At 38.8% G+C, this 21,881-nt stretch overlaps 1 protein-coding gene across 2 annotated transcripts in view; it reads left to right on the top strand.

Annotated features, from left to right (window-relative positions):
* Positions 1-2,542: 2,542 nt before the first annotated feature.
* LOC121941772 (AP-2 complex subunit alpha-2) overlaps positions 2,543-21,881 on the top strand; it is a 29,444-nt gene continuing 10,105 nt past the window's right edge. Inside the window, exons 1-15 of one of the 2 annotated variants that reach the window (XM_042484645.1) lie at positions 2,543-2,758; positions 4,498-4,566; positions 8,212-8,354; positions 8,465-8,658; positions 10,300-10,429; positions 11,185-11,286; positions 12,289-12,397; positions 13,940-14,090; positions 14,510-14,678; positions 15,382-15,519; positions 15,603-15,785; positions 17,336-17,433; positions 17,950-18,181; positions 21,030-21,194; positions 21,575-21,664. In XM_042484645.1, the coding sequence (XP_042340579.1) occupies positions 2,692-2,758; positions 4,498-4,566; positions 8,212-8,354; positions 8,465-8,658; positions 10,300-10,429; positions 11,185-11,286; positions 12,289-12,397; positions 13,940-14,090; positions 14,510-14,678; positions 15,382-15,519; positions 15,603-15,785; positions 17,336-17,433; positions 17,950-18,181; positions 21,030-21,194; positions 21,575-21,664 (2,040 nt within the window). In that variant the 5' untranslated portion in view covers positions 2,543-2,691. The remainder of the gene's footprint in view (positions 2,759-4,497; positions 4,567-8,211; positions 8,355-8,464; positions 8,659-10,299; positions 10,430-11,184; positions 11,287-12,288; positions 12,398-13,939; positions 14,091-14,509; positions 14,679-15,381; positions 15,520-15,602; positions 15,786-17,335; positions 17,434-17,949; positions 18,182-21,029; positions 21,195-21,574; positions 21,665-21,881) is intronic. The other variant, XM_042484653.1, reaches the window with a different exon arrangement.

The raw sequence follows: 21,881 nt of genomic DNA, 5'->3' as shown, positions 1-21,881 counted from the left end.
CCAACATGTTTATAAGTTTTTGCCATCAGTATCCACATTAGGGGTGAAATTAATGAGGTTTGGAAAAACTGATTAATGAGTGAATCAGATAGTCTCTTAGGTTCTACGTTCTTCACATCAGACGTGCATATAACCTACATCGTTTTATTTATGTGCACCTTGGTCCATAGTTACTGAGGATGTGGCTTGGTGATTGGCCTCACACGGTGAATGTGGGTGTCTGACGCTGGTGGTGAGAAAGCACAGGAATGACGTATGATTTGTATCACTGGCAGAGGGGGTAGGCCACACAGATTTACCTGCTTGTAAGTCTAGTTCTTTTTTCTTTTCTTTTTATTTGGCTGACTCACTAGAAGTGTGTTTCTCCGTGTTTATAGCACAGTTGACACATATGCATTACATTTTCACCCCACAAATTATTTAACCCTTTTAAACTGGGCAAACTGGCTTGATTTCGCTCAAAAACATTGGGAAAAGGGGATGAACAACAAAAGAAGAAATAACGCAAAAAACTGAGCAGGAGATAAGTAGACAGTATATGAAAATTAACTGAAATGTACAAAAAATAAAAAATAAAATAATAATAATAATAAATTAATTATCAATTAATTAAAATGAAAAATGAATTATTCTTATTATTATTATCATTATTATTATTATACAAAGTAATATAATAATAACATTAAGAAGAAGAAGAGGAAGAAGAATTAAAAAAAAATTAAAGGTTAAAAAAATAAACAAGGAAATGACCTGGAAAAGGTGTTTAAAAGTATGATAATTTTGCTACTGAATTCAAATATGTAAATATGATCATTAGAAAAAATATATTTTTCCCTCGTTTTTTCAAATCTTCTAATTCCTTGCAATCTTTGCTTATAGCCTCTACCCCCATGTTTTTTTGGGGGAGAAACTCGCACCAGTTTTCTTAAATCTCAATGGTTTTCAGTCTTGAGACAGGCATCTCAAGCAGCTCAAGAAAAGTGGTGTTTCTCCACTTTTCAAAGGGTTAATTGACTGCGCAAATGTATGTTTCATTTTTACTTACATGTAGGCCTCCTCTATAAACTAAGTCTTTATTTCTAACCGATGAACATAAACCTTAAGGCCAAAGGTTCCCCTTAACTGTGGGACCCTGGCCACGTGCCCACTTTGCCCGTGCAGTTATCCATCTATGAGGAGTAACTGTAATTAGAGCAAGAGACAGGAAGTCTCCATCTGGTTCTTTAATTTTGTCTGAAACAGTAGCCTGTCTCTAGAAGGCTCCATATGAGCCCTGGCATATTTAAACACATTTACAGCCGGATCTGACCTTCAGCAGCCCTCTGAGAAGAAAATCATTGATGCAAATTTATCCATAAGTAACAAGTTCTCTGCAGACAGGATTTTCTGTGAGTTAAATCTGACCTCAGTGCATCTCTGCTCCTTTGAGAAGCTTAATGAAAACCAATCTCAGAGTGTGATGCATCTGCTCTCTGTTTACACAATTAGAGTGTGTTCATGTGCCTCGTGGTCTCTGCGCAGGGTCGTCCTGCAAACACGTGCATTTTTGTTGTTTTATTTCATTATGCTGCACTGAAACATTTTGAAAGAATACCCGTGGGGGATAGACAGCAGTAAATGACCTCTCTAAATGATGCTGATAAGAAGGTCCCTGCTATTGTAGAACTTAAAGGAAGAGCAGAGAGATCGCTGAGAATAATAAAATAATCATTAAATAACATACCGTATTGGATTTGCTGTGATTAGAATTGGTTCATATGCATTCAGTGTGTCAGCAGCAGTACATAAAAACTGTGGTTACACTATACTGTACTGTTACAGCTCTGTGTGTGTGTGTGTGTGTGTGTGTGTGTGTGTGGGTGTGTGTGGATACTTGTCAAACAGTTGCTGCTCCTATTGCGTAATTTTCATCAGACACTGACATAGCTTCAAAAACATGAGTTGGTCTCATTTCCCTGGGAAATGCTCATATTTTTATAACTTTTAAATAAGCTTTTATGCTAGTTGTTTTTATCTGTTTTATATGTTAATGCTTTAACCTTGTAGCACTTTGAGAATTGCTCCAAATGTTAATTGCAACAATGTTGTGTTTTAACTCTGCCTTGTAGGCTGACTAAGTGTTTTGAAAGGCTCCTACAAATTATATGAATTATTGTTGTTGTTATTATTATTATTATTATTATTATTATTATTATTATTACTATTATATTCATTTGATTGTTTTTTTCTTTCTTTTTTTTACATAATTTTCTGTGTTTGTTTGGGGTTTTTTGCATTTCTTTTACTGATTTCTAGCCCTTTTTCTCTTTTTGATTCATTTCTTCAGTGGCACTTTGCCCTCTTCCCATGTTTTAATAAAAAATCAAGTCAATTTGCGCACGTTAAAAAGTGTTAAAATGTCTTCTCATCTTCTGTTGTCATTGCAGCTCAACTATGTGCTCTCTTTTTAACCATTCATGATGTTGTTAAACTAAACATGAATGGAACACCGCCCTGTTGTAGGTTGTAGGATGTCACGTAAGTGAACGCAGCCGCAGCTTGTTTGGTTCCTGTCTCCGTCATATTTCGGGGCTCCCTGTCCGATGCAGCACTTGCTAGCTGGTTAGCAAACTTTGAAACAAAGTTACTCTAGATAGTTTGGCATTTTTAAACACAGACGAAAACGCGTCACGGTAACAGGGGCTGAACAAAATGCCTGCGGTCTCTAAAGGAGATGGGATGCGTGGCCTGGCCGTGTTCATCTCTGACATCAGGAACTGTAAGTTTGTTTATCACATTCACACTTCATGGCCAGGCTAATAACAAGCTAGTGCGGGTAACGTTGACTAGCCGTCTGACGGGTGGTTTCCACAACATGTCAAAAAGCGTGTCCCTTGCACTTTACTTACCGTTTTTTGTAACTTTAAAATGTTAAAGTGGGGTCAGACAAACGACCACTCAGCTGGCTAGCCTAGCTAATTAATGTTAGCTGCTAGCTTCAGTTGCTAACGTCATGTCGAAGGGCGTGGACCGCACGGCTAACAGGAGATATAATGCCAAACTGCCATTTGTATTCGTCTGAGGCGTTTTAAGTTTGTGGGCTTTCAGTTTTCTGTCAGAAATTAAACTATTTCTCTCTAACATCATTCACACACGTTTGTAACACGTTGCATCTGCCAGTTTAGACTTTGTGAGGTCAGGCAATGTAACGTTAACGTGAAAAGGACGCGCTCATCTAAATGTATGAAATGCTGTGGTGTGTTTTACACACGTTGCCAGGTTTCCTTTCCTAACCAAGGCTTCAAAACCTTCCCAATGATTTCAGACGTTCAGCTGGACCTTCAGAGGAACTGGCTGTCAGTTAACTTACACACTCAGAGACAAACTAACACACACACATGCATAGTGCATTCAAGTGCATTTTCATCTGGGCGCTGCTGTTGCCAAATATGTTGCTTAACATTTCCACTCTGTTAAAGTGTTTATCAAGCATTTTAGAATTACCCAACACACTTGCGCTGTGGTTCTCAGAGAAGGAAATGAACAACACATATCCCTCACCAGGGCCGCGAAAAAATGCAGATATTATGACTTGATTGTCACATCCTGTAGTGTAGATAAAGACCTCTTGTAGCAGTGACATTCGGGGTCGACCGATATTGTTTTTTTTCAGGGCCAGTACCGATTATCAGAAGTTAATGAGAGCAATAACCAATTTTTGGAACCCATATGCATAATTCAAATGATACATATAATCGGCAAAATGTCAAATATCAGCCCCAATAATCGGTCAGCCGATAATCAGTGGACCCTTAAATGACTTCATTTAATAATAGACCTAATTGTGAAAAAAATAAAATTAAAGGGCATCACCACTTAAGAAAATAGAGAAAATAATCAAGTTAAATTTGTTTTCATTTCTTCCTTGGTTTGAGTTTTTCACAAGATATTTGTGTCACTGACTAATATGTCAACATAGCTCAGGTGTTGTAATTTGTTGGGTATGTCCAGTCAAAATACAAAGATTTCTCTGATCTACTTGTTGTCTTGTCAGTCACCAGCTCCCATAGCTCATTCCAAAGTTTTGGAGCAGAATTTCTGCCATTTTAGTGTATATAGTCAGTAAATATGCTTAGGGTTCAAACTGGTATTTGCAGTGCAGTTCCAGTGCAGAGGCTGCAGTACAGTCACCAGAGATGTTTGCAATCATTTAACGTGGATGCAGGATTTGTGCTCAAGTGGTTGGTGCATGTAAGGTCACTGATAAAAGATTAAAACTGTTGAAAAGCTAATGTAATATAGCTTATCACTAAGCTCTACTATACTTAATAAAAACACATTAAAGCAATAACCTTGTCTTAAGTGTCACAGTCTTTAATTATGATGAACACAGATTTTCCTCTCACTTAATCAGAAAGGTGAACAGCAGCATAAACAAGGAAGATGTATAATTTATTCAGATTCATCATGAGTGAACACACCACCACTAACATGCAAAATATCTTGATCTGTTTGCAGGTAAAAGCAAAGAGGCAGAGATTAAAAGGATAAACAAAGAACTGGCCAATATCCGTTCGAAATTTAAAGGTAGGTGAACAACTCTGACAAAATCTGAATCTATGGCATAAATGGCATTTTTGTTTGTAAAACGAACATTTGACTTCCACTGCACATGTTTTCCTGTTACTGATTTACCTGCTTCGCTAACTCATCTCATGACTGTGTCTCAGCTTTGTCAATTGACAGTTTCTTTTTAGTTTTAATGCCTCCGCACGAGTGACAGGTGTGGTCAGAGGCATTATGTTTTTGGGTTGGCTGGCTGTCTGTCTGTCCATCCCATTTTCATGAATGCATTATTTCTTAAAATTTGGCAAAAACACCCACTTTTACTCAACGATGAACTGATTAGATTTTGGTGGTCATAGAGGGCAAGATCAGTGTGATGTCCCAAAATATGTTTTTTATCCGCAAGAATTCATACACAAATTCTGACAAAATTTCACACAAATGTCTCATAGGATAAAATGATGATGCTTTGACGTCTTTGCCCATATTCAAACGGTCAAATGTCAGCTTCTGCGACATAATGTTCTGCAAAAACACATTTCTGGCCATTTATTAATGCCAGGAACAAAAGGGGAGACTTGGATATTGCTTCTTTGCAGTAACATCCTTATTTGAAGCATTGTGTACTGTCGCTACTACATATGAGTCTGGACAGACGTGGATGTGAACTTTAACTTGACTGTTAGGCAAAGGCCTACAATAGTGTTGTGGTAATTGTAATTTAATGGCTGTCGCTGTGTCTGAACTGTTCCCCCTAAAATCCACCAGGTCCGCCAGTGGTGTGTTACAGCCACAGCACGGCCTCTGGAGCCGATCGCATATTTTCTAGACAATGCTGGTGATTCCACCGAACAGATTGTACCAGGCAGAAAGTCAAGCAGCGGTGCATCCAGTCAATTTTCAAAATAAAACGTCTTCCATGGACTTGGGATCGTGTTTCACGTAACTAAAACGTTACATCAACAGTATCTACTTCTTCGCCCTCCACCAGCCCTCTGTATTCTGTCTAGCAGGAGAAAAGCCACTAACAGCCACTGTGCATGAAATAGACAGATATTATAGACATAATAGACACTATTTTTTAACAAAAACGCAGTCAAAATCTTCTACATATCTGTTTTGTTTGTATTGGAATGGTTATTTATTCATCTGTATAATTATGAAGATTGATATGTTTTTAACTAAAACACAGCCACAAATCTTCAATCTTTTCCATATATAGCTGGATTTATTGTTATACCGATCCATATAATTATCAAGATGAGCATGTTTTTTGACTGAAACACAGCCAAAATTCTTTGATGTACTTCATCATGCCTGGACTGTACGCTGCAGCGCAATAAAGTGGGTAAAAACGTCAATAAACAGAATTTAAACAGACAGAGAAGGAAAGCATTTATTAATGTAGCCTTACTCAGCCATAGTTAAATCACAAAAAATGACCACAAAATCAAGGGAAAAAGACGCAATAAGCACAATCTCAGCAAGTCGACAGTATCAGCTGACAGGAAGCTCTGCTTTTGAAATGCTCATGGACGCTCTCGGTGGGATATAGAGCCGTGTGGAGGACGGAGCAAAACAGCATCGTAGATGTTATGCCTTTGACACGCTGCTGGTGGTACTTGAGGGGTTGAAAAGTTTGCACACGTCACTGTCAATGTGTCCATCTTTATGTTCTCTTGGTGTTGTTTCTCCTGCCACCTGTTCCATGCTGCCTATAATTAGTTTGCTCCAGAATGAAGTTGCGTCCTCTGCCCATAGTACCCAGCATTTTGACCTATGGCCGTTCTAGCATATTCTCTGTTTGCTGTCCTCCTCTCCACACATAATGCAATATCTTTATTATATCAATATTTTTGGCGGTAGTTCTCTTTCCTTTGTGCTTGTCCTTTCTATTTATAAAATTATGACGTTTATAAAAATAGTCGGCCTCAGCCACATTAAATCCAAAGCTGGAACGGTATGGGTGAAGGAGATTTCAGACAGTGTTCAACAATCCAGCAAACACTTAGTTTTGAGCCTATTGACGCCTTTACTGTTGTGTTTTAGCGCCTTGTGGGATAGCCAAAGAGTTCAGTTGAAGCTCTGTTATATTTTGGGCTAAACAATAAGTGTGGTAAAGGGTCTGACATCATAATAAAGAGTGACTACCCTTATAGCTACTGTACCCTCTCATGATAAGCATCCAAATTTAAAAACAGAAAGGTGAGGAAATACAAAGCTTGCAATAAAAACATCATAATCAAGCAGTTCCAGAAATTCTACAACTATGTGACTGTGTGTTTACTCACTCTGTACCAGACTGTCACATACCATTTCATCGCACTGCATTTGGGCAATCAGCTTATACTGTAAAAGCGACAAATCAGTGAAACACTTTGCCTGACGATGTGAGGAGCTGCAGCTCTATCAGGACTCTCGAAACTTATTTGAAAAGACGGTTAAAGGCTGCTCAGCTCTGCACTCACTGACCTTGAACTCTGGACTTTATAACTTGTTTTTAATCTGACAAGCATTGACTTGTGTATAGTGTGTAGCCTTTTATCTTATGGTTTGTAAGTGATGAGCTTTTTTGTGTAGTTTCATGTTGTATTGCCTGTCTTGTGTCTTCTTCTTTGTATCACTTTGTATCATGTGCTGTTGTGTGTATTGTATGTCTTGCGTGTGTCTTTTTCGTCTTCTTTTCCTCTTGTACAACTTTGTATTATCATGTCATTGTGCTGTGTATTTGTTCTGACCTGCTGAGGGACTGCAGATGTGAATTAGCGCTAAGCTATAATTTGGTACGGTGCAACAAATGGTAACATTTATCTTTTTTACTGTACATGATCCCTTTAAAAATAAATAAATAAACTTGTGATCACAAGAATTAACACAAATTCCAACAATGACAGCAATATTTTTCAGCTGTATTTGTCATCAGAAGAAAATGTCAGACCTGATTTTGCCAATCACCAGTCTTTTTCCTCATAAGAAATAATGCAGTTCAGATCAATTAATATTTAAAATAATAATTTAAATAATAATAATAATTTAAATAAATGGCTTGAGGCTCCTTGAAACACTAAGAAGCACTTTACAGATACAATACAAGTGAAAGAAAAGAAACCTGTTCAACTTCTAGCTAACTAACTGTACAGGTTAACAACTACAGACAAGGGTAAACCCCTTTAAATAGTGGTATGTACAACCCCCTCTACTGCTGTCGAGTGTGATTGAGCATTTGAGTGATAGCGCTGTCAGCTGCAGGAGAGAAGCTCTGTGATGGGTGAGGATTTTCTAACTAAACTACGACCAGTTAGCACACTTTTGTATTGCTTTGACTACTTGGAAATTGGATATTGTCTCATTACAGAGCGTGAACAAAGACATAAACAACGTTACTTATGTGGACTGCAAAAGGAGCTGAGTATAGTGCAGCAGGCCATGAAATATTCACTTTTTCATAATTTTAGGTAAGGTGTATTGAAGAAAAGCGTGACCAAATTAAAATACCAACATCAGCCTGAATTGCCTGGACTGTGAATCGACTCTGACACTGCCAGTCCTCAGAGGGCAGTGTCAGACCATTGAAACCCCTGCATAAACTTCATGTCACATTCAAGTCCATCTCTCTCTCTCTCTCTCTCTCTCTTTGTATGTGTGTGTTTGCACTTGTGTGGATAGGAGACAAAGCTCTTGATGGCTACAGTAAAAAAAAGTATGTCTGCAAGCTGCTTTTTATCTTTCTTCTGGGCCATGATATCGACTTTGGACACATGGAGGCCGTCAACCTCCTCAGCTCCAACAAGTACACAGAGAAGCAAATTGTAAGTTTGTCCTCATGTTTATCCTTTGTCAAAAGTTGTCATGCAGATATGTTTGTGGTGAAGGGTGTGTTTAATGCACTGACATATTGTGTCTTCTTTATATATTTCAGGGTTACCTGTTCATCTCAGTGCTAGTGAACTCTAACAGCGACCTGATCCGTCTTATCAATAATGGCATCAAGAATGACCTGGCCAGCCGCAACCCGACCTTCATGAACCTGGCCCTGCACTGCATTGCCAATGTGGGCAGCAGAGAAATGGCTGAGGCTTTTGCCTCTCAAATTCCCAGCATCTTAGTGGCAGGGTATGTATATTAACACTGTTGCATTGAACCGGCTCAAAGTCTCAAACAAATAAAGTTGTTACTGTTTGTCAGAAAAAACAACAACTTTGAACTGATGTAAAATGTTAAATGTTAGTCGATGGTTTAAAGAGGTATTTCACTGCTGCAAAGATGTTCTTTTAATAAAATTAGGCTGTCTATGCAGTAGAAAGGCACAAATACTTTTGAAATTGGTGCTGCATGACCAGAGAAAAGGGACTGTGACATTCACTTTTGCTTTAGAGGTTGAAAACCTTAATGTGAACATCTTGGTTTGAAAGAAAAAGGCATTTGGCTGGTAACAAACAACCTTGTATTACAGTTAAACTAAGCTAAAACATGTTTCTGAAAGCATTTGAGTCGAAAAATAGGCAATGCAAAGGAATAATAGTTTTTGTTTGATCAGCAGTCAGCACTGCTTAGTTTTACTGTTTACTGATCTATGCACTGGTAAGATGGAGGGAAGTTTATCACAGCTCGTCTACACATACTGCCAACATTTTACAAAGCTGGTTGAAAATTGGAGAAGTTCCTCTTTAATGTCAGAATTGGACACTAGTTGTTGGTTACATTTAAAAGGAATTTGATAAAATAAGAAATTGCCTTTAAGAAATAATAATAAGAAATATATTTTTGTTGCGAAAGAAAATGCACGAAGTGGCATTCAAATCAGTGTTTGACCTGAAGTTACAATCCTTAAGATTTTCCATTATTTCAGACCTAATTTCTGTTTATTGTCATGATTGTCTCCGCAAGAGCTATTTACTGTATTTAGATTCTGTAATTGCCTCTTATATATTGGATTTCATTTTAAGTGGTGTGATCCGGTGTGGTATTGAAATTGCCTATACATTACATGAGTGATTTACAGGAAACAAAGCATGCATGTCCTTTAATGTGCCGCTTTTAACCAAAACACAGTGGTATTAAAGATCCAGGTTCGGGAAATCAGGATGGTGTGAAAAGCACAAGAGGATTTTTTATTCATAGGGCTTGAAACTTTAAAAATACACTGACGCATATCAGCTATTTGTGGATCCTTAAAAAGTTTTGAAAGGCCTTAAATTCTATTTTAAAAATTCATGGCCATAAAATGTATTTTAAGGTGATTTTAGATGATACTGACTGAAGAGAAATAACATGGACCCACAGGATTTAATTATCTATCAGCTTATTATTTATTCATTTTTTGTTTAAATTTTCACTTGAGTTTACAAAAAGTGTTTGAGTTTGTTATAATCTAAATTCTAATTATTGACAGAAAGACTTTAATTTTTATTGTAAATGCATATCAGTTCCAAATATCGGTTATCGGTCTTATGAACTACTACTAATCAGTGTCGGTATCAGCCGTAAAAAAACAATATCGGTCAACCCCTTGATTTAATATTACATATTTAAAACTAAAATCAGTTGTATAGACTCAGTCTGTTTCTTTCCTCACTTTTTTGTAGCTGTATATTTGAACGGTGGTTAAAAATATTTAAGATTAAAAGACTAAAATCATAACAATTCAAACTGTTTAGTGTGAAATAATGAAAGTAACCATTTTAAATTGTATCGTGGGTATATGTTTTTGATTATGATGAATGAAGTTGTCTTGTGCTTGCCTCTATCTATCAGGGACACGATGGACAGCGTGAAGCAGAGTGCAGCGCTATGTCTCTTAAGACTCAACAGGACCTCTCCTGACCTGGTGCCTATGGGTGAATGGACAGCACGAGTGGTCCACCTGCTTAATGACCAGCACCTGGTAAGACTGGACGTGTTTCCCAGTTCCACACTACTCAAAGCATCTTGGGCTAGAGAGGCTGACAAATATTGTTGAAATTAAACAAAAAGACTTATTCAAGTCTCTCTTAGCCGACAAAACATGTATCACTGACTGAAAAGGAAAAGTTATATGAATAACATGAAATTATTGATCCTGCCTTTTATTTTATTTATTTTATTGTATCTCATTTCATTTAATCACGTTGATATTTGTTACATTACTTTTTAAAATTTTAATTAATTAATTTAATCTAATTAATTATGTACCTATGTTGGTTCATTTATAATTTGTTATTATTATTGAAGTTAATATTATTTTTGCCTGTATATTTTATTTGACATTTTTGTAATACAATTGAAATTCAATAAAACATATTAGAAAATACAGTATAATCAAAGCAGACAGTATTCACACTAAGAACAGTGTAGTAAAAAAATGAAATGTTCACAGCTGGAACAACAGTGCACGTACTATATCTTTTTTTTATACAGTGGTAAAGTATATGGATTTTTTAGTAGGCTAACTGCTTAAACAGTACACTAAGATGATTACTATGTAGTACACACAGTACAGAATTTTATGTAGTGTGGATTTGGAATGCAGTGTCTGTTGTGTTTGGCCAGCTCTCTCTGTCTGATCTCTGTGAGCCTGACATGCAGTTACCTGGGACGATGAGCTACTGTGTGAGTTGTTAATGGTAATTTCGTTATAAAGGTGTGTCTGTCTGTTATCAGGGAGTGGTCACAGCAGCCACCAGCCTTATTACCACACTAGCCCAGAAGAGTCCTGAGGACTTCAAAACATCCATCTCACTGGCTGTGGCCAGGCTCAGTAGGGTGGGTTTCTTTTTATAACTTTACATGATACCTCCATCACCGTCACTACATTTACATGCACAGTTTAGTTGAGCAATGGTCGTAGCTCGGTTAGGCCATTTAATTGGACTGCTGTCTTTGTCCCAGTGCACGCTGCATCGGGGGGGATAATTTATTGACAGAAGTATGCCCAACTCCGCTGCAGCAGCTGAAGATATGCCCTCTTTCAGCTAGTTGCTGTAGACCTATATTACTTATACAGTCTATGATATAGATCACATCACTATCACAGCTGTAGATTTACAATAACTTTGGGTTTGAAAACCGCCGCGTTACTCACATGGAATCAAACAGCGCTGAGCAAACTCTGCCTCCTTTGATTAGTTGTAAGCCACCTAAAAAAAATCTGTATCTATGTAAGTGTAGCCTATGCTATATTTAGAATATTTTCACTGCTTTACCTTGCTGTAAAACAGTCATTACTGGTGGGCGTTTAAGGCCTTTATACGAAAAACACCAGATTCCATTGAGCAAAATTTCACTACACCAAATGTTGGAGTTGCTGGTCTACCGCTGCCTTTATCAACTGTTATGGAAGGTGAAGAGGAGCAGATATTCAAATATAGTCTATACTTAAAATGATTTTTTTAGGTGGCTTTGCTGCAGCCCCGTCCACAGCAGTTTTTGTATGTCCCTTACCTCAGCCCAAATTAAAAACACAAGTCCCTCCTCAGTGCTTACATTTTATTAAATGCCTGACCCATGAGGGAGTCCAGAGCGGCGACTAGGAGCATGCGCAGAATGCAGAGTCTAGTTACAGTCCAACTGAGGTGTTTACATGATGGAATAGCTCGACTTCCAATCACATTATCTGGGTTTGTTAGTCCAATGTCAAGAGATTAGATTTAGCGTGATTTTAATAGGACCAACATGTTAACATGCATCTTAAATGTCCAGCTTTAGTCGGACTAACACAATAATTTGACTTTTCTAACATGTTTTATCTTGTCCTCACTTGTCCAGATTGTGACTTCGGCATCCATCGACCTTCAGGACTATACATACTACTTTGTTGCTGCACCATGGTTGTCTGTCAAATTGCTGCGCCTGCTCCAGTGCTACCCTCCACCTGGTATGGTACAGTACAGTCATGTTTTCTGCAGGAGAAATTATGATCCACTGTAGAAACATACAGACCTGTAACCTGACAATTCGTTAATGTAACTTCATCAGTGTGGACTGGTTAAGGGAGAATACTGCTGTCTGTAGTGTGCAGCCAGCTCTTATGGACAGGATTGATAGTTACACATGTCATTATCCTTTTCCAGGCTGCACACATCAGAGCAACAGCAGTGCACATTCACGTATACAGAGTGGGGCAATGGGGGGCTTAGTGAATCAATCCGCTGCACACAACTCTACAATCAAATAAGATTTTACTAATTTACAATAGTCAAATTTGTGATAACGTTGCAGTGATTAGTCAATATTGCAAGGTCAAGCAGAATTCATGGGAATAATTAGCTGAATTTGAGTCAGTTATTTTAGATCACAATATCCTTGAGAGGATGATTTGCTTTCTGGATCTGCTCATCCTCATCCCTACCATGAATCGTCAGTTCTCTGTGTTACCAGCATCAGCTGTGTGAGCTGTACCATTGTGTGCTTCACTGAAAGGTGTTGACATGAAGCCATAGTTTCAGTTGGTGTGGATGGAAGTCTGTTAGACATAACACTGGAGCCACTCTTTAACTTAATTTCCCCTTTTTTAATAAGCTTCATGGTGGTAACTGAATTATTAACCATACATCCTTCTGAACTTTTTAAACTTGTGCTCCCCAACCTATAAAGTAGACCAGACATACTATTTCAGTGAATAACATATATTCACCCCAATCACAAACTATCCTTTTTACATTCCTGCTCATGTAGAGGTTGAATAAACAACATACCGTCTGTAAGTAACCTGCATCAGAGGTTTGCGTAGTACCTTTTAACTTTGGACAGAGTCACTGTATGTACCAATATCAGCTGTGTTTATGCTAAGCCCAACTTAACACATCTTGACTTCACCTTTGTATTTAACACACAAACATGAGGCTGATAATAATCTTACTCCCAGACAGAAGTTAAAAAAGCACATTTACCAAGAGTTAAGCAGCTGTATCTGTTGCCCAGTATTCAGTAATGGGTGCAAGCATTGTTCCTGAGATGCTTATTCCCAGAAATCCAGAATGCTTTAAATGGTTATTGTTGCCATTTTTAACCCTTGTAAACTTGAACAAACTGGCTTGATTTCTTTCAAGGACATGGGAAGATAATGTCAAATATGTGATTACTACAATTATGAATATAGTTTTTCCCTCGCTTTTTAAAAATGATTTTTTAAATCTATTATTTTTTGGCAGTTTATGAAACATTTATTATCATTTTGCTCCAATTGCCTTTTCCCCCATGCTTAGAGCACAGCTGCGTGGAGAGATTTTGACACTAGATGGCACCAGAGTACAAAAAGTAAAATTAAAAAAAAATTTTTTTTTTAAATCACAACATAGGAACTGAAGTCTCTAAAGTCTTGCCTTGTCATGTGGCATTACGTAGGGTGATTTGATTATTTATTGTTAATCTAACATGTGTACAATGACGTCCTTAGGAACATAATCTTTGTTTGCAGAGGATGCAGCGCTGCGAAGTCGTCTGACAGAGTGTTTGGAGACAATCCTCAACAAAGCCCAGGAGCCACCCAAGTCCAAGAAGGTCCAGCACTCCAACGCAAAGAATGCTGTTCTGTTTGAAGCCATCTCTCTCATCATCCACCACGACAGGTCAGTCATATTCACTGAAACAAACCTCCTGCTGGTCATTGAATCCCTGGAATATCACGGAATTGCTGAGGTGCGATCGAGACAAGAACAATCGGGACATTCTGATTCATTTTCAGGGGACTTTGACCTTTAGTTACATATGTATGCACTGCTATGTAGACTTTTAACAGATAGTGTTTAGTTCCAACATGTTGTACTGGATGTTATACTTTACCGAATTATAGCAGGCATGGGACTGTTAACGCTGCATTAAAATCACCAAGAACAAGCTTCCCCTTTAAACTCCACATCAAGGTCACAGGGCAAACCCATCTGCCAGCTCTTCACATTTCTGTGTTGTGTAGCATTTTTGGGTTTTTGGATGTTGACATGTGTGCCACCTTTTTGACAACAGCTCCTTGTTGTATCTTGTCTCTCAGTGAGCCCACTCTGTTGGTACGAGCCTGCAACCAGCTGGGCCAGTTTTTGCAGCACAGGGAAACCAACCTGCGTTATTTGGCTTTGGAGAGCATGTGCACACTGGCCAGCTCTGAGTTTTCTCACGAGGCAGTGAAGACGCATATAGATACTGTGATCAACGCTCTGAAGGTGAGGTTGTGTGTGCCTTTTGTTATTGTGACAGTCTGGTGGTTGCTGGTTTCATGTATCTATCTGACCAGTGGGGAGCTATGGAGTCCTAAAGTTGCCTCTGGAATTGTTAGGCACTTTTTCAATGGTTATTTATGATCATTTATTAATAGATGCCTCTTGAAACAAGTTATGTTGAGTGGAGCTTTTGGTCTAATGCACAAAGCCTTTTAGAGGCAGTTAGAGGCAGTCCAGAGGACTCTTAGTCCCTAAGAGGCAGGTTAATAATAAAATTGATAATAACTGATTAACTGACACAGGAGCTATTTAACTATGATTGAAATATTCACTTTGTCGATTTTGATACAAGTCCAAAAAGGCCCCAGGAGAAAGCTCTGTGTTCCAAACCACCTGCTAATCTAGTGAGCATAGATTTATAGAATTCTGTCTCTGCCATTGCATTTGCCCAATCTTTAAATCTGGATCTTTACTTACTTTCCAGTGTCTATAAATAATCCTGGAGATTGTTATCATACTCACTGTAATCACAAAAAAGCACATCTTAAAATGTTATGATGTTTTAATAAGAAATTAGGAAGAGCATGCATTACTACACCAAAATTGAAAATCAAATTCAAATGAAATTAAATGAAATTCAGATAGCTACACCTTATAAAACCTGCCAGAGATTAGAGGTCATGTATTGTGTTTGTTTTCTATACAGACAGAGCGAGATGTGAGTGTTCGCCAGCGGGCCGTGGACCTGCTCTATGCCATGTGTGACCGCAGTAACGCCAAGCAGATCGTGGCAGAGATGCTCAGCTACCTGGAGAACGCCGACTACTCAATCAGAGAGGAGATAGTGGGTCATCAGTACAGGCCTGTGCAGCATTTACCTCCTCTGTGTGCGGCTCTCGTCCTCAGCCAGTTGCTTTTCTTCTTCAGGTGCTGAAGGTGGCTATCCTGGCTGAAAAATATGCCGTGGACTACACCTGGTACGTGGATACCATTCTCAACCTCATCCGCATCGCCGGTGACTACGTCAGTGAGGAGGTGTGGTATCGTGTCATCCAGATTGTCATAAACCGAGATGACGTCCAAGGCTACGCGGCCAAGACTGTCTTTGAGGTGGGCATAAAGACTTTTGTCACTATACATCAGACTAACTGCCAATGTGACCTCTCAGAATCTGCCTTTTCTGTGTTATCAGGGCTCATTTATTAGCTAACTTGTTCATGTGGTGAAAAGAGGGTACAATCTGGGCAGTCCACATGTTTTCAGTCATGGCAAGCCAATCCCCAGGCCTCACATGATGTGCATAAAACAGAAAAGTATTTTTCTAATCCCTCCACAGTTCACCAAGACCAGTGGTTCCCAACTCGTCAAGTCAAGGGTCCAGATTTCTCCTCAGTTATTAGTTCAAGGTCTGCACATTATTAATGACCGCATATTTAGTTTTATTTCAAAAAGTGTAAACAACATAATGGCTTGGAACACAAAGAAATAAAACATATTGTGAGATTAAACAGAAACGGCACTTCAAAATGAAAGTTCTGTGCCAGATATTCACTGTACTTCAAAATAGTGTTTTGAAGCACAGTGCTCTGTTTGAAGTGTGTGTGTGTGTGTGTGTGTGTGTGTGTGTGTGTGTGTGTGTGTGTGTAAACAGAACAGAAACTAACTGTCAGAGCACCTGCAAAGGGTGAAATGCACTGCCAAGCGAAAGGCGTCCAGGTGCTCCTGTGGTATTTGCACATATTTATTTTTAATATGCATACATCTGCAAAATTAGCCCCTTTCTATGTGAATAAGCCTCATTAAAAACTAGTCAAATTCACAAAGATCAGCATAAACAGCTACATGCAGTTACACTTTAATAATTGGCATATTTAGAGTGTTGGTGGTAAGTGCAGCACATTGACAGACAGATATTAAATCCCAAATACAGACTCTCTCTGTTACATTTAAAGTGTCTGAAGTATTGAGGAATGCCTCTGCACCTCGTCAGTCAGGTCCCGTAGCTCAGGGTCTGAAAATTTAAGTTTTCTTTTAATCTCTGACCTTGTTCTGCCAATTGTGTTCTTGGAGCAAAGGCACCATTTATACTTGGACACATTGATAATTGCAATCAGACAACAAAAAAGGTTTATAAACATGTTTATGCTGTTATGTCAGTGCATGCCCATTATATGCAACCAGTTTGCCTCAATTTGCGTCCGCCCCACTGGTTTCTTGTATCCATCCACAATCCCCCGCCCCCTTCTCTGGCAGAGAGTTTACCTTTATTATTTTCTGGATTTATGCCGATCTGTACAGAAAGTCACTGGAGCTGTGCTTGAGTGGCTGTGTTGATGTGAGCTTCGTTTAAATTTTTCAAATTGTCACTCCCTCTCTTCGCACTGCCAGCTTTGTCCGCATCACAGGTATTCCAGCACGCTCTATACAGGGAATCAGTCGCTTCCAATACACAATGAAAAAGAGCGGATTTCTGGTCGCAGGTAGTCACATATAGTGGGCATGATAGAGGCAGGTAGAGGTTGCATATAACATGAAATTCAAGGTGCTGTCAGAGGCTGCGAATTTGCACACCAGTATGCACTGAACACCTGAATGATATAGTCTTACATAGCACTGTTTATTCCTAACCCACTGCTGTCGTGCTATGTGAACACTTGTAGGCACTACAGGCTCCCGCCTGCCATGAGAACCTGGTGAAAGTCGGGGGTTACATCCTAGGAGAGTTTGGCAATCTTATTGCAGGAGACTCGCGCTCCAGGTAAACATTATCCACATAGTCCTGTCCGCTGTCTTTAAAGTCATGTCATTTCTACCAATTTTCTCACCAGCTCCAGACAGCATTCACCCATGCAGATGGTTTTGGTTTTATTTTTCCAGGTTTTAGACATCTGAAAATTTTTTTTTTTTTTTTTTTTTTTTTTTTTTTTTGGTGTTGACACCAATGTCTCTGTCCTCTTCCTCTCAAACCTTACTGCCAACATTTTCAGCAGGCTTGTTTCTTCTGTAGAAAGTAGCTTTAATGAAGTTAACATTATCTGCATCACTAGATAGATCTTGTAAGAAAATACATCTTTTGGTAATTTGGGTGAACCAAAGCTTTAAATAAATGCTGCTTACACCAATATCTTAAAACTTAACACGGCGCTGTGTTTAGCATAGGGAACGAGCAGAAGAAGCTTAATGTACTGGGAAGATATTGACGTAATTCTGTGAAAGTGTATAACTGACCTGAAAGTGAAGAGTTCTCCACATTTTGTGTTGTCCTCTCTTTCAGCCCTCTGGTCCAGTTCAACCTGCTCCACTCCAAGTTCCACCTGTGCTCTGTGCCAACTCGGGCGCTGTTGCTGTCCGCCTACATCAAGTTCATTAACTTGTTTCCAGAAGTGAAGGGCACCATCCAAGACGTCCTGCGCTCAGACAGTCAGCTCCGCAATGCTGACGTGGAGCTCCAGCAGAGAGCTGTGGAGTACCTGAGGCTCAGCTGCATCGCCAGCACTGACATACTGGTTAGTGAATTATTCATGATGTGGACTAAATATTGATAACACCAAACAGTCTACCAGTCTCAGTCACACTCAAGCTCTCAAATCTTTGAATATCTGTTTGAAAGTATTGTTCACATCTTGAATGGATTTACTTGGTATTTATATTATTTGTTTATGTTCGTAGTAATTTGTTAGGAACAAAAAATCCAGAGCAAAACAGCAGAGGTGCTGCAGTATGTCACACAGCAAAGGCCACATATTTAGAGTCAGATAAGATACATCACACTCTGTTTAATAAACCCTTAGCAGATGACAATGATTGATTGGACAATTTCATATTACAACTGCTTCACAGTAATTAATCAGAGCAGCATTCCAGGCTGATTAATTCATTTTCAGTGAAGTTGAGAAATAAACACAAGTGGATCAGTAACACTGAAGTCAAAAGTGGGGTAAAAAGGTCAAACACAAAGCTTAAAGTTTAACAGTCACCAGCAGTGCTATATCCAAGAATGGAAGAAGGAATTTCTTCAAATTTGGCACAAATTTCCACTTGGACTTGAGGTGAACTGATTAGACTTAAGTGGTTAACTGTCAAAAGTCAAGGTCACGTAATCTTCCATCCATTCTGCTGAACATATCTCAAGGGCACCTTGAGAGAATTTCTTTTTTTTTCTACTTCTACAGTTACTTCCACAGTGATACATAGTTAAGTCGTTAATAAACAAACAGTCCCCACACCTCGTCCCCACAGGTCAACTCCATAAACAAAAAAAAAACAAAAAAAACTGGCAATAGCGACTAAAAACATTCATAGTTCAAAGTATTTCTTAAAATTTAGCACAAGCCTTCACTTTGATTCAAGAATTAACTGATTAGAATTTAAAAGTTCACTGTTAGCTCATAATATAACATGTTTTTGACCAAAATTCAGGAATTCGTACTCTAATTTTGACAAAATTTTGACACAAATGTCTAATAGGATATAATGGTGAAGAGGTGACATTTTATAATCAAAAAGTCAAAGGTCCGCTTCACTGTGACATCATCATGTTCTGCAAAAATACTTAGGTGTCACTGGTGAAACTTGTCTCAGGTGTTCACCTTAAAACTGTGCTGGTTGTATAGATCTGCTGTGCTGCCGGGGGGAAGGTGTGTGAAGCATCCACGTTCTCACAAACATGGATGTAAAGTGTAAAGGGTTGTCCACACTGAGAACGATATAACTATAAAAAGATGGTTTGAAAAATTGCTCCAACTTAAGTTGGTGGCAGAGTCCACAGTACATCTAAAACGACAAGAAAGTGGCAAACAATATCGTTTGGATCACTGCTGGAGCAATTTCAAGAGCAATAAAAATACCAACAGCCAATCAGAATCTGTCTTATTTAGATGTCACATCAAAAATCGATCCTAACATTTAATTTGGGCCACACAATGCCTTTTTTTATGTGGAAAAAGATATATGAAGCTGTGGACTATATTACAGTGTGGTTTTCTTTATGTTTTTATTCCTGTGAATTTAGTCATTAATAATTGATTCATCTCCCTGACTGAAGCAGATTCTGGCCAGCAGATGGTGCTGTTCTTCAGGAGAAGAAGATGAAAGAAAAAAGTCTGGTGTTGATTAAAAAACATCACCTCAATATTATGATTTATAGGCTACATAAAGAATTTTGAATTTAGATCCAAATCCTCTGAATTTGAAGTGTTCAATCTGGGTGTCATCAGTATATTTCACAGAGTTTTCTACAGGATAAAGTTTCAGGAGTTCTTACAATTGCAGCTTATCTCCTTCTTTTAGGGTTTAGGAACAACCTTTAACATGGTATAATCACAGCTGTCAACAGCTGTATGACCTGTTATTGGGCTGCAGATGACACAAAAAAGTAATTTTTCTCTGAGACATGCAGTTAAATGGTCTCCTTCACTGTTGGGTCTCTGAAGTTGGTTTTGTCTTTACTGATGTCCTCGTTTACCATTGACAGAATGTCAGCAAACTGATGTCGACTCAAAGTATGAATGAAACTTGTCTTCAAAAGACGACTGCTCTCGCAATATAGTGTTTGATTCTCCCCGTTCCTGTAGTCTTTGAAGAATTTGGTGAACCCATATCCTTCTAGTTTTCTGTTTGTTTCTCTTCAGCCTCCTGGCAGTGTACAGCAGTAGCAGCTCATCAACATCCATTTTTGTGGGGTGTGTAGTGCTTGCTCTGCGCTGCTGTTTATAGAATGTTATCGCTCAGTGTGGATGCTCACATAAATGTTGTTATAGTTATAGTTAGAGTTATAGAGCTTGGTGTGGACTGCCCTTAACTGCAAAAGGCTGACGTTCCTTTGTTTAAATCATCTGTGTCTGGCTATGTGCTGCCTTTCTTGAAGTCATTTTTTACATTAAGAGAGACTAGTCAGCACCACAGTCTGTGTTCAGTAATGAATACATGTAGTAATTTACTGATCCCCAGTAGAAGAAAAGTAGAAACATCCCAGGAAGTGCAGGAACAACTCTGATGATCTTGTCATTTTCTGTTGCCACCCAAAGAATGTGCGACCTCTCCCTTTTACGTTCAGAATGACTATGTCACTGTTTGAGCCATTTTTCCTTGTTCATGAAAGTATATATCGTGACATATTCTTCCATCTCATACTGTACTGTACTTTAAAAAAAAAGTCTGAGTGAAATGTTTGAGTTGAGAAAAAACATTTTGTATTACAGTGGTGGTTGTTGTTGTGTCACAGCTTATCTGTCTGGATCTGTAAAATAACTGAAAGTTCCCGTTGCTTTTTGAACAGTGGTTCAGTAGCTGTCTGCGTTGCTTTAGGCCTAAAGCTTCATATTATTGTCTCTCTCTTTCTCTGTCCGTCAACAGGCCACAGTTTTAGAGGAGATGCCTCCATTCCCAGAGAGAGAGTCTTCAATCCTGGCGAAGCTGAAGAAGAAGAAGGGCCCAGGCAACCTGCCCGACATCGACGACGCCCGCTGGAATGTCAACGGCAACACAGAGCACAGCGAGAACAATGAGGCCGCAAACAAGGTAACTGCACAGGACTTTAGGTAGCAGTGAAATCCAGCCAGTGCAGCTTGAGTATTTGTTTTTTACCAAAGATTTTTCATCCCAACCACACCCAGGAAAAAACCTTCATTCTCAACAAGTTAAGAAATGTCACCAAATGTTCTCATACAGATAATCTTCTGCAATGTTCTATTTTACTGCAGCATTCATAAAATCAAAAATCACACAAATGGCATTATAACAGTCCTATTCTGCATGCCACAGTTTACTGCGCATTACTGCCTTGCCTTTATTTTCCTCTGGCCTTAAGCATTTTCTTGATCTTTACCTTTACTTGTCTTCTGTCCCTCCCCCTCTGCCCTTTCCCTCTTTCTGTCCCTTTTCTCTTCCTTCTCCATCAGTCTTCTCCTTCACTGATGGCAGACCTTCTTCCCACCAACAGACCTCGCCCTGCTTCCTCTAGTCCCACCATACACTCTGCTGGGACCATGGTATATTGATAGCTACAAACAACACATAGTGTAGTGATTTACAAAATTATTTATTTCCATTGGCGGGGTATTTACTTCTGTCTTCAATATGGTCAGTGCTTTCTCCACTTGCTCTACACTGTTTTTTTTTGTTTGTTTTTTTCATAAACTAGCACAGAAGAGTTTCGGGTTTTGATTCTGATTCTGTGTTCAAGACTTTAGGAATAACCCCTTGAAA

Source organism: Plectropomus leopardus, chromosome 1 (genome assembly GCF_008729295.1).
Source record: "Plectropomus leopardus isolate mb chromosome 1, YSFRI_Pleo_2.0, whole genome shotgun sequence".
In the NCBI taxonomy this organism is placed as follows: domain Eukaryota; kingdom Metazoa; phylum Chordata; class Actinopteri; order Perciformes; family Serranidae; genus Plectropomus; species Plectropomus leopardus.
This window is presented reverse-complemented; position numbering and strand designations above follow the sequence as displayed.